This window comes from Pteropus alecto, unplaced genomic scaffold (assembly GCF_000325575.1).
Source record: "Pteropus alecto unplaced genomic scaffold, ASM32557v1 scaffold30, whole genome shotgun sequence".
NCBI classification, from domain to species: Eukaryota; Metazoa; Chordata; class Mammalia; order Chiroptera; family Pteropodidae; genus Pteropus; species Pteropus alecto.
The window spans coordinates 3,900,836-3,913,512 of record NW_006429782.1 but is presented as its reverse complement, the minus strand read 5'-3'; the positions used below and the strand labels follow the sequence as shown (position 1 = coordinate 3,913,512).

General features: G+C 55.5%; 1 protein-coding gene across 2 annotated transcripts in view; it reads left to right on the top strand.

Annotated features, from left to right (window-relative positions):
• Nucleotides 1–4,878: 4,878 nt before the first annotated feature.
• The window catches only part of MLLT1 (MLLT1, super elongation complex subunit), a 56,402-nt gene continuing 48,603 nt past the window's right edge, over nucleotides 4,879–12,677 (top strand). The window contains exon 1 of one of the 2 annotated variants that reach the window (XM_025043505.1): nucleotides 4,879–6,320. In XM_025043505.1, coding sequence (XP_024899273.1) covers nucleotides 5,675–6,320 — 646 coding nt within the window. In that variant the 5' untranslated portion in view covers nucleotides 4,879–5,674. The remainder of the gene's footprint in view (nucleotides 6,321–12,677) is intronic. The other variant, XM_025043503.1, reaches the window with a different exon arrangement.

Genomic DNA, 12,677 nt, shown 5'->3' with positions numbered 1-12,677 from the left:
GAATGGTGTCTTGTGCCCAGCTAGGCGAAGTTGGCTGTCAGTGTTCCAGAATGCCTTCTGGTGCGCGGCAAAGCCTTTGAAGCCAGCGGAATCTCAGCCTTCTCTTTCTCCCCTAGGATGTCCCAAGCCCGTAGGTGCCTCAGTCCGATGGGGGACAACAGGACTGGCCCGGAAGGGCCTGCTGGCTTTGGGAGGCTTTGTTCCCATTTACCTTCCTCTTGTGTTCTCTAGAACCTTCAGTCCAGCTGGGGAGGGGGATCCTGCATATGCTCTGGGCTCCCAACTTCTCAGCGGTGAAACCTTCCCCCATGGGAAGGAAAAAGGAAAAGCCTCTCTGGTTTCCTCCACCCATACCCCAAGTCTGGAAGATGTTATTTTAGGGGCGAAAGGGTGATGTACTTTGGAGAGCAGGTCTTTGCTCACTTAGGGGTCATGTCTGGGAGGTATGAGATTTATCTCCAAGGCCCGGAGAAGGGACGGGCGTGGCTAAAGGCTGTGAGCAGATGCTGACAAGTCCCGGAGAGAAGGCTGGGGAGGGGTCTGGCACAGGGATGCCTGGTGAGCTAGACACGGAGTCGGCACCTGGCGGCCGTGTTCTCCGATGGCAGTCAGCCCGCTGAGTCCCACACTTGATGCTGGTCTCTCAGAAGGTCTCTCGAGTTTGAGTTTGGAAGCAGCCGCTGCGACTGCCCTCTTCCGGAAGGGGAGGTTCGTCTCCAGCAGCGATGGCCCATTCTACAGACGTGGAAGCGCAGGCCCAGGGGGGCCCCGGGAGGAGGCGCTGCCGGCAGGGTCTCCTAGGTAGCTCGCTCTGTCCCTGAGACCTTGCGGGCACGCTGCCGCGCGGGTGGCCACCTCCTCTCCCACCCGGCTCTGAGACGGGTGCTTGGAAAGTTGGCCTGCCAACCTTTTTGTCCTGAAGTTAGCATGTTGCAGAGTGCCCGAGAGCAGGGGCCCGAGTCCTGCCCGCCTGACGTCTGTCTCGTCTGCCTCGTCTGCAGCAGGGTTTCGCCTGAGCTTTGCCCACCGTCAGTTAAATAAAAGCCCCTCGTGACCAGGGGCCGGCCACGGATGCGCGCGGCACAGCGCCTCTGCGTCTTGGGCACCTCGGGAAGCACGTGCCCTGTTTCAGGTCCCGTGGCAGGCCGGTGAGGCTCTGTCTCCCAGGAACCCGAAAATGAAGGGTCGCAGGTGTGTCCGCACGCTGCCCCTGGGAGCCCCCACAGAGCATTTGTCGAGTCCTTTCTCATCCATTTGTCAGTAATTTGTGCTCTGGGTGAAAGGGACAAGGCCAGACAGGATCAGAGAGGAGTGACGTGCGGGTGCTGCCGCCAGCCCCCTGTGTGCCAGTGATTAGGAGACCAGGGCCTCGTGCAGCGGTCGCTGAGAGGTTTCCGCCCTTGCTTCTGTCCCCAGCTCGGGGCAGGCTGCCCTCCACTCAAGAGAGCTGTTGCAGAGGGACAGCCTTCGTCTCCCTGCCTTTCTCACGGTCTCGCTCGGTGGCTGCTCCTGAGAGCCCACCCTGGGACTGGAGGGAACAAGTTCTTCGAAGTGTTTTACTTGGGCCTGTGTCGCCATGCTCGGGGGACCGGCCCCTTCTCCCACGTCCGTGTGTGTGTGGGCCACGGCGCCCGCAGTCCGCTGCGTGCAGTGGGACTTGGCAACTCACCCCGACTGACAGGAGAAGATGCTCTTGGAGCTCTCTCCTCCCGGGAGGGGACCGAATTGTCACATCTGAGGGAATTAGATGCAGTGGCCAAACCCCAAGCATAATTATGCCGCTTGGTAAAGTGCAGATTCCCAGGAGAAAAGGCATCTGTTGAAGAGAATTCCCACCAGAAGATCAGGGGAATCTTACAGATAAACTGGTGGTTAAAGATCTGCCTTCTGGGGCCCAGGCTGAGGGCAGGGCTCGTGGGTCAATGGAGAGAGGACACCAAAGGGACCAGCTTGCTCTTTCTCTTTGCCAGGTGTGCGTCTGGGAGCTCTGTGCTCCAGGGAAGAAGCACCTGGAGAACTGCAGGCTCTGTTCACCTGGCTTACAGGACTCGGGAGTCTGGCCCTTGGGTTCCAGACGCCCTCTTCCATTTGGCCTGGAGGGAGGGCAGTGCCCAGCTGAGGCCCTCTGCCCGAGGTTAACTGTCCCCAGATGGCCCGCAGAGCCCTTATGTTGCTCCCTCTCCATCTGCAGGTTTTCGGGATGATGCCCCAGAAGTAAAATAGTTAACTCTTTCCAGGGCAGGCCTGGAATACTTTTCTTTGCACCAGGCGTTGGTTGGGGGAGTGGGTGGCAAAGTGGCCCCTAAGATGCTGGGACATGGCAGTAACTGGGACTGGGTCCCAGGGCCACTTCCAGCTACCCACTTTGGAGGCTCCACAAAGGGCACCTATGCAGCTGGAACAGTGAGATTCTTCATTCCAAGGCAGTCCTGAGCTTAGCCTAACCTTGCTGTCCTTGTGGGCACTTCCTCTTGGAAAGGCAGTCCTCTTTCCTAGAGGAAAAGCAAAAGCTGGTTCTGATGGACAGTGGAGAGGGCCAGGTAGAGTGAGGAAGGAGCGGGGCGGGACCCCTGAGGTTGACTTGGCTTAGCTGCGCTAACAGTGTCGTGACAGGTCATAGTCATTGGCCAGGGCTCAGCTTCTTGCTTGCCTCTAGTTCATTGTAGCTTGAATGTCTTACTGAATCAATGACTTCTAACAGTGGCCCAGAATCTATGTCATTCCACCATCTTTATTTCTTAGAGGATTCCACGTTCGGGGGAGTACACCAGTGTAATAAAGCGGTCGCTGGCACCTAGAACCTAGGGGTGTGGAGGCTGATTGGCGCCAGCCCCCCAGGCACAGGTGCCGCCTGGCGAGCTTTGGGTCTGGCCTGCCAGCTGCAGAAGTGACCCAAAGCTGCTTCAGACCCTTCCTGTTACCTTTGGCCTCTGGAGCATGTGTTCGGTGCTTCCATTTCCCCCACCGATGGAACTGTGGTCTCCATTTTTTCAGTTACTGCTCTGCCACCCATGTGCCCTGGGTAGGAGCCCCACGTCATCAGACATGCCGGGAGGGCGCTGGATCGGTGGATCACAGAATCCGGGGAGATATCTCGTTACGCAGGCGTTAACCCCAGGGGACGAGAAGTCATCCGCCAGTGCATCACCGTCGTGATTACATGTATTTAGTTTTCCACCTGTAACTATCCCAGCGCTCCAAGGATTGCTTCGCGATTGCTCAGTGTGAAAAGGTTGGAGAGAAAGGCAGTTTCTTACACACACGGGCGTGTGCGTGGTGATCACAGCTTCTCAGGATGATGTAAATACCGCTCGGGTCTGATCATGCTGGACGTGGTCCGTGCGCGGCACGCTGCAGACAGTCTCTTGTGCTTGATTTGAACATTCCGTGTTTATCCAGACGTTCAGTCCCTCGTCTCTGGCGTTTCGTGGGGTACTTCCATTTCCCCTGAATGTCCCCAGTACCCCGACTCACCACTACTGGGCATCACAGCATCCCAGCTACCTGGCTCTCCTGCTCCATCCACTCAGAGCTCTTGCAGGTTCTCACATTTCAGGCTGAAAGGCTCGTCCTTGATTCCTGTGCCAGCCACGCCCTCTGGTTGCCTCCGTGCAGGCTTGCTTGCTTGCTTATTTGTCCTTTTCTGCCTTCAGCCCAGACTCCACAGCTTGCCTGACCCTTTTACTCACATACTGTGCCCTCGCACCTGTCACTCACTTAAAATTGGCTGTCATTTCTGTTATGTCGAATCTAAAGGCTCCCCCCAAACGATGCCTGCCCTTCCCTCCAGCGAGTCCCTGCTCTTTTCCCAAGGCACCCCATGGGGACTGCCCTTTGCCTGGGGAACTCCTGCCCGGTTTAGGGTTTTCGAGTTTTACAGCTGCTCTCTAAGTGCCCAGAGCCTCCGTCAGCTCTTAGTGCGTGGGGACCTTGCTGTCCTTGTGGGCACTTCCTCTTGGAAAGCACCACTTGGAACTCGCTGATCTAGGAAGGCCCTCTACTTTGATTCATCAAGTATTGTTGGTGGCTCATTACCGTGGTTCCAAGATAGAGATTAAGAGGACGACGGAGATGTGGCCCCTCGGGGGCAGCAGTGGCCAGCCCAGGAGCAGCGGCGGGAGGAAGTGGGCGCCATGGAGATGGCTGTACACAGACCGCCATGGAGACTGAGAGGTGCGATGGCGTCCACTGCCGTAGGCTCTGGAGAGAGTAGCACTTTTTACGCTGGGGCTTAAGGGATGGGTGGAATTCGATCAGCAGAGAAATGTGAGTAGGGCACCGCAGGCTGCGGGCCAGAAGAGCCGAGGCAGACAGGAGTGGTGTTCTCGGTATGTTTCAGGGCGGCCGGTGTCTGAGCTGGAGCAGAGGGTGTGTGCTCTTCCTGCGCGTCCTCCGTTCTGAGCGTCCCAGGCACGCCGCGGACTCTGTGATCGCTTTGTGTGTGCGCGCGCACAGGCATGCGCACGGACGCACGCGTGAACCGGATAAGGTACACTTTGACCTCAGAAGGGTTAAAAAGTGAAAAATGATGAGCATCTCAGACTCGAGGAAGCACAGAGGTGGGAGCGGGGTGTGTGTTTGGACTTTATTCTGAGGGCGCGGTGAGCGTGGAAAGCTGTGGAACAGGGCGAGAGAGATCTGTCTGCTGTGCCTTCATCTGTAACTGAGCAGCCAGAGGAAGGCGAGGACGGAGGGAGGATGCTGGTAGCAGGGCCCGAACGGGTTGCTGGGTCACAGAGAGGAGGCAGGTATGGAGGGACTGGCCGTAGGGACACACGTGGTCAGTGGCTTGGGTGAGGAAGGGTGGAATGCGCCGAGTGGGAGGTTTCTGGGCAGGGAGGGCTGGGGACCCTGGCGCGGGGGAGCGTCCTTTGGGAAGTGTGGCAGCCACGCCACCCACTGCTTGCTCCTGGTTATCTCAGCACTTAGGAACAAGTGTCCACTTGGCCCTGTTTTCTTCGCACTGTTCTTGCATTTGATACTAGGTGTCGGGCTGTGTCTGGGGGAGGTCTGGCAGCATGGCACCCAGGAGAGCGGCTGCTGGTGCTGGGTTCCCTGGCGGTTTCTGACGTCCTAGGTGCTGCAGGCTTTGAAGTTTCGTGACTTTGTGTCCAGTGGAGTGGAACTGGCAGGAGCCGCCTTGTGTTTGAGGGTAGAGTGTCAAACACGTGCGTAGTGCAGGGACTCTGACTGTTGGGCTGCAGGTCCACCTATGACCTGTCCCCAGGTGGCTTGGAGCTCACCCCTCGCCATTCTGCTTTTAAAACCGAGCCAGCATTTGTGTGGATGACTCAGGTGACCTTGAGGGTCTCTGTTTTCCGGGAGGCTTTCTGTAAGACGAAGAATGAAATGCTTTAATCAAGGAGCGTGGGCGGCTTGGCCAGGGAGGCAAGCTGGCCGGGTGGCTAAGGGCGCCAGGCCCTTGGATGACAGGCACCTGGGCTGGAGTCTGGGCCCTGCTTCCTACCAGCTGGGCCCCCTGTCGTGTGCCATGGACAGCTCTCTCATGGAGCCTCAGACTCCTCCATAAGTGGAGGTAACTGCACCCCGGGTTGCGCCGTTGTATTCCATGAGATCTGGGTGAGGCTGCTGGCTCCGGACAGGAGCCCCCCGGGGAGCCGACATTAGAGTGGAGCAGATGAGTCATTAGCAGGTTGAGTTCTGATATTGAACAATGCCGAGAAGACAGACGATGTGGTGGGTGCTTTCCTATTGGGTGGCCAGGGAAGGCCTCCCTGACAAGATGACAGTCCAGCCTAGACCTCAGTACAAGCAGGATCTTGCCATGGGAAGGCCTAGGGGCAGAGCACCTGAGGCAGAAGGAACCGCGGGCGCTGAGGCCCTGAGGCAGGAACAAGAGGCCGAGGGGGAGGGTGGCGAGGGGACGTGGGGCCTGGCCTGGGCTTGCCGGGGACAGAAGCACGGAAAGCACGTGCACAGTGCCCGGGCCTCTGGAAGCTCCCGGAAGCTCCCGGAAGCTGTTCATGCTCTCGTCGTGGTCCGCGAGCCCACAGGCCCACTTGGTGTTTGTTTTTACCGTGGGCAGCGAGGAGCGTGCTCTGAGCGCGACGAGGCGGGACAGCGGGCAGTGCGCTGCTCTGGGCTTTGCGCTGCCCCTCTGCCTCTTTCCCTCCCCCAGTGCACTGTCCAGGTGAAGTTAGAGCTGGGGCACCGGGCCCAGCTGCGCAAGAAGCCCACCACGGAGGGCTTCACGCACGACTGGATGGTGTTCGTCCGCGGCCCGGAGCAGTGTGAGATCCAGCACTTCGTGGAGAAGGTGGTCTTCCGCCTGCACGACAGCTTCCCCAAGCCCAAGCGTGGTGAGCGCCCCCGACCCCCAGCCCGCGGCCGGGCACCTCCCATTGGATGTCACTTCTCGCAAGGCTGGTGCTCACCTTTTCCCCGGGCACAGCTGGGCCCACGTCGTGAGGTTCTGGCTCGCACCCCTCCGCATGCCCGGCCCGGATGTGGCCCTTCCCTGACCCCGTGAAGGCCCCCCTCCCTCCCCGTGTCTTTCCTTCAGCTGTCGCCTTCATCGTAGGGAAAACGCAAAGCGATGACTGTCTCATGTCACTGTTTAGACTCGGGCTGTGAGAATCCTCCAGAGAACGTGGTCAGTGGCCAGTGGGTAGGAAGGGCGACTTACTCCCACTCGGTGAGTGATCAGGAAATGGCTTATTGGGTTTGATGAGAGATGCAGTTTTCAGGGCTCCTGCTATTTGCAGCAGAGAGCATAAGAGGCGCCCATTTCACCACTGTCCTGTTTCCTGTGTCTTCGTGGCAGTCCACAGACTGATGTCCGATAAGCATGAATGCCTCGTTCGTGTTTTCCGCAAAGAGCTTGATTTCCTGTGACCTGGTCGTCTGACAGGGCAGAGAGGGGGGAACTCACCAGTTTACGGGGATTGGAGAACACTTCCCGGGGATTTGGGGGAGAAGTTGGGAACAAAAGTGGTAGCCATCTTATGAGCTCTGGGGGGGCCACGTCTGCTTCTCGCCTGGAGTCCCCACGGTAAAGCCTGGCATGTCACAGGAGTCCAGTACATCCCCTCGCTCCCTGCCTGCCGAAGTGTGCTCTACTGAAAACCCAGAGGAGGTGGTTTTCAGTAGAAAGACGAGACTGGATTTGCTAGAAGGAGTTAACGTTTGAGATGGGTATTTGACACCACTAAATACTTCTCAATGGATGTGTTGATATAGGCAGAAGGACTTTTTGCCAGCAAAGTGCTGCAGGGCGGGGGAGTCCCTGCTGGGCCGCTGACCCCTCCGCCTGCAGGGTTCCGGGCCCAGGAGCTGAGCTGGGAGCCGTGGACAGGACAGCCTCAGACAGGAGCAGGAGCACACTCCTGCAGGGACCACTGGGGGCCTGGGCCAGCAGCTTACTGTCCGGTTGGGGAAATGACGTATATTACAGAAACAGAAACTTCTGGTTCAGAAGGGGCGGCGACTCAAGATTCCTAGTGGCTTCGTGGCCATTCCTTTTCCTGTCCGCTTTCAGCTGTTCCTTTCCCTCATTTCTCCTTTCCTGAGTCTTCCCCTTCCCTTCCCGTCTCCCTTCCCTCCCTTGCCCCCTTCTCCCCTTTCCCCCTCCCTCCCTTCTTCTCTGAGCGTCTTCTTGTTACTGACAATAGATATCTATAAAGCACCTCATAATAATAATAATTATTATGGTAACATAATGCATGCCACTGATCAAGCACTCCAGCGGGGTCTCCGCCCATTCTTCCCACAACCCGTTTACAGATGGAGAAGCAGGCTCAAGGGGGCCTGGTAAGCTGCCTGAGCTTTGAAGGAGGGGTCCACACACTGGCCTGGAGGCCAGAGAGGGGCGGGGGGGCATTTGGCACCGCCTGTTTTGTTGGCATCAGCCACGCCCATTATTCAGGTGTCCTCCGTGGCTGCTTTCCAGCAGAGTCGAAGCTGCGGCTGCCTTTCTCTTGGGCCCTCCTTGTTTCTCCGGCAGCTTCCGCCCCGGGCTCTTCCCCCCTCCATCACTGGTCCCTTTCCCTTCTCTCTGGATGGACCCAGCATGATGATTCCATTCACCTTCACACTGCTTATTTCGTCTTCGTCCCCACAGGGTCAGTAACCAAGTGGTTACTGGAAGTGGTAGTAGCAGTCTATGTGTGTTCTGCACTCAGCCGGTCTGTGCGCTGTGCTCATGACAGCCCTGCGACATAAGACCTCCCAGAAACCCTGCCAGCTAGATAGGGAAAGTGAGGTTCAGAGAGGCCCAGTAACCTGCTTGTGGTCACATGGAAGTGCAGAGTCTCTGAGTTCCTAGTGCCTGGAAGATGAGTGGTGAGCGAGGCCCACTTTCTTACGGTGTCAGTTTGCAGGCAGAGTTTAAATTAGTAGTCGAATGAATGACACATGTTGCAAAGTCTGCACAAAATGTATCAAATAGTAAATGGTAGGATAGCTGTTTGCCTTGAACAAAACTCACTGGGATTATACCTTGCCAGTTGTCAATGAAAAATGGATGAGTAAAGAGCTAGCGACTTTTTACAGGACTCTAGCCTTTGAAATCATACGTAATGTGCTTAAAAAGTGTCTTTAAAATCATGTATGCACATAGCAGACCCGACAGAGAGGTGCCAGGTGGAGAGTTTTCCATGTCCCATCTCGTCGCCGGTCATACCACCTCGGGAGCACCTCTCTAGCCCTTTCTGGATCGTGTCCTTCCTGAACGCTTTAAATTAGTGAAAGCGAATCTACTTCTTATTTCTTGATCCTTCAGATTAAAAAGATATGTATTAATTTACCAGCATGTAATGCTAGACCTTACACTAAACCCCAACCCCTTATCCACATCCGCTCTAAATGGTTTAGAGTTTCGTGCTTCGTTTTATGGAGATTGTCTTTGTGGCTGTGAATGAAGAGCAAACCTGCTTACCTTTCGGTTCCTCCGCAGAGGCTCCCTGTCACCTTCGTTTGGGGAAGTCCTCTGGCCACTAGCTGTATGTAACTCGGAGTTTCTTTGCTCAAAACACCTAAACAGCCTCACGCTTCTAGCTTTTTTTTCTGTTCTTTTTAAAGTGTCTTTTTAAAGTTTCCTCCTTCACACCATCTTAACATACTCGTCGCTTCTCTGGTTCGTCCCCTCACCCCTTCCGAGTGGGAGATTCGTGTCTTGCTGTGTTTTGCTGCTGTGTCCTTGGTGCTGACGGGGCAGAGTGGCTCCCTCCTAGATATTTGTTGAGTGAACAAATGGATTCTTCAACTCCGTCAACTTGGTCAGTGTCTTCTGACTTTCCACTCAGGAAGAGGAGGACACGAGCAACCCACCTCTGCCTCGCACCCCTCATTTTGGGAGCCGTGCTTGATGTGGTCGTGGCTGTCGAACTGAGACCGAGGCCCCCCCAGATCTGCAGGTGCCGAGAGTTGTGAGCCAGTGAGCAGGCTTGGCTTTACTGGCTGGTCGCTGTCGGGCCGTCAAGGGGGCTGGGATCTCATTCGTCTTCTCTGCGAGCTGTGTGCCACGCAGAGGACACCAAGGTCATGTCAAGGTCACAGGGTTCTTTCCTTACTATTCTTGGTTAAAATTCAACCCTGTTTATTTTGCTTCATGTTTGGGCCCTGACTTCGTGACTTCTCTTTGCTTCTCCCTTTTCCCCCACTGTATGGTGTTTGTACCATGCCTTCACCCTCCCGCCCCCCGTCCGCAATCATCTCATTAGGTGTTGGATTCCGCCCCCCCGCCCCCCCACATATTTCCTTCTGGCTCTCTTGTTCTTCTCTAATCAGGACTGGCCCCTCTGGAGACCACCTTTTTAGCCATCCCCCTGGGACATTCCTTTACTGTTCTCTTGGGGGGATTTATTCGTTATCCTCTGTTTTGGTTTATTTTCTTGTTTTTCTGGAGTAATTTTTCAAATAATGTCCCAAGAGGTTAGTAACTTAGGAAATTCCGAAGAAATGTGTGTGGGAAATGAACTCTGACTCCTAGTATATTTGAAAGGGCCATTCTGTTCTCACACTAGAATGATAGTCTGGTTGGGCATAATATTCTAGTGAGAGAAATACTGTCACTTAGAGCTTTGAAAATGTTTGCTGCTTCGTCTTTTGAAAAGTCTTGACGCAATTGGGTTCTATTGCAAATTAGCTTTTTTTTAACCCCCCTCTGGGAGCATTTAGGATATTTTTAATGATGTTTTTTTAGGATCTTGTTTCTGCGGTGTTTTCTGACTGTGTTCCTTGTGCTGGATGTTTGGTGCTCTCCATTTAGTCCTGGAAAGTCTTCTATTTCTTTGGCAGTTTCTTTCCATCTATTTATTATCTTTTTCTAGGTTGCTAATTACTTAACTTCTGTATGATTAAATCTTTCGTCTGTAAAATGGGAACAGTTGTATCTGCCTGAAGGTTGAAAGGGTGAAATGAATTAATATGTACTAAGTTCTGAGAGTAGTGCTGCACACAGTAGGTGCTTTATAAATATCAGTTGCTGTTAGCATTTGTTTAACCTGCCGAATCGTTTCTTCGTGTCTCACTTTAAAAGTAAAACCTTTTTGCTCTACATTCTGGGAGATTTCCTTGGCTTTATTATCTAGTCTTTGCACTGAATTAAAGAATTGTAAGTACTGTGTGCGTAATATCTGAGAGCCCTTTCTTAGTCTCTCATTTTCCTTTTTAAAAATACCTCGTTTTTATTCGTCGGGCAAATCTTGGATCTAAGGACAATGACTCTGGTTTCTGTTTCGTCTTTTCTTGTTCCCGAGTTCTCTCGTGGGCTTTCAATCATCCCTGTCCCTTCCTTCAGGCGGGAGCTCTCCTCCCGCACTGGTAAGCAGCAGGCTTCTGCTTCGGGACACGGGCTCCCAGTTTCCTAAACGTGGAGGGCTTTACCCTGAGTCCACTTTCATCCCATAGGCTTTAGCTTCCTCCAGACAGCTTTTTCCCCTGAGACCTGGAACCACCCGGATTTCCCCAGAGAGAAGCTTGAAACTGCTTGTGCCTGGAGTGGGGGTGGGCGGCGGTGGGCGGCAGGAGGGGTCCAGGCTGTCATTCAGATACAACCTCTCGCTCAGTTGGGCTTTTTTTTGTTTTTTTTTTTAAATAACTGCTTTCCTGAGATAAAAGCCACACATGATAAAAGTCACCCTTCAAACATGCCCAGCGCTTTTGGCGTATTCACGAAGTGTGCGGCCATCATTCTAGAACGTTTCACCCGGCAGACGCTCAGCTCCTGGCCACCGTTAGCCGTCACCCCTCTCATCTTCCCTTTCCTCTCCCGGCTTCCCTCCTGCCCTTCACCGAGCCTGTAGATGCCACACCTCTGACCTTTCGCGGTTCTGGCACCAGCCGGGCCTGCCTGCCCCGCAGCGCCCCATGGCATGTTCTGGGCTGCAGCTTCCTTTTCCCGTTCTCTTGCCCAGCATGCCCTCATCCACTTTTTGCCTTCCAGAGATTTCCCCACAGCTCACATCACCTGCCTCCGCTCTTCACTCCGCAGCTTTATGTCCCTTCGTGTCTGCCGCTGGTTGCCGTGGGGCTCCGAGGCGGGAAGGCAGGCCAGGGTGTGGCGCTTGGTCTCCCGCGCTGGCCCGGAAGCCTGTGCTCCCTGTTCCCCATCTCTGAAAGGATGGACAGGTTTCAGCCTTGGAGGGCCTGTCACGTGATAGGCCTTTGGCGAGAGGTTGAGAAAACGCACAGCAGAATCTCTTTCCTTCAAGGTTTATCGTCTGGTAGGGACATGGAGATCAGATGTGACATATAATGTACTCTTGGAAAGATAACCGCCCTCAGCGGAAGTAAGTGACCTGGAGGTCAGAGGCCAATGGAAGCCGCTAGGAGGCGGGCCCCGACTTGGCCTCGATGGCTGCCTGGACTTAGATTGGGGCTGGGTCGGGAGGACGCGGGCGGCGGGCGGAGTTGGGAGCAAGTCCACAGGCCTCTCCTTTGCCTCTGCCTCTCGCGTCCCTCCGCCCTTGGGGATTTTGCAGCAAGGACAGGCCACCTTCCCCTCTGCTTCGCTTCCACTTTCCTTCCTGGGTTCAGATTAATGCTTCAGGCGGGCGTTCGGGTGTCTGCCAGGCACCCGGCCCTGTGCTAGACTTGGGCGCAGAGGGCAGACTGCAGGGCGCTCACGGCGGACGGGCGTGGGCAGAGCACGAGGCGGGCAGCGTTCCTGTAGCTGGAGAGCCCTCACTTCTTCTCTCAGTCCGCCCAGACAGGATCAAGGGGCTCCGAGAGATGCAGGCCTTGACCTGGCCTCCCAGTCCAGGTTACTTCCGCTCCGGCTCCGTCTCCTTTGGCGGAGGACCTGGGGGAGGCATGGCGTGGGGCGGGCTCAGCAGTATTCGACAGATGCTTATTGAACGTTTTTGAAAGGTCCGGCCCTGGGGATGTGACACTGAGTGAGACAGAGCTGATATAGGGATTGAGTAAGACAGCCGGGGTAAGCACAAGAAAGCCTCTGATGAAGTGACAAAGGCTGCTGGTGGCCTGTGGGAGGGAACCAGGACCTGGAAATGGGGGGAACGCAGAGCCGGGTGCCTGGCTGAAGTACTCTGAGATCTGAGGTTCATCGGGGCTGGACCTGAGGACCTGAGGCCAGGCTGGCGAGAGAGCAGTCTAGGGGTGATGAGGCTCCACGCAGGCCCCCTCGGGGCTGGAGGCTGGTCCCGGGGTAGGTGGGGAGCCACCAGGGGCACGGGTGGGGTGTGCAGAACTACCAT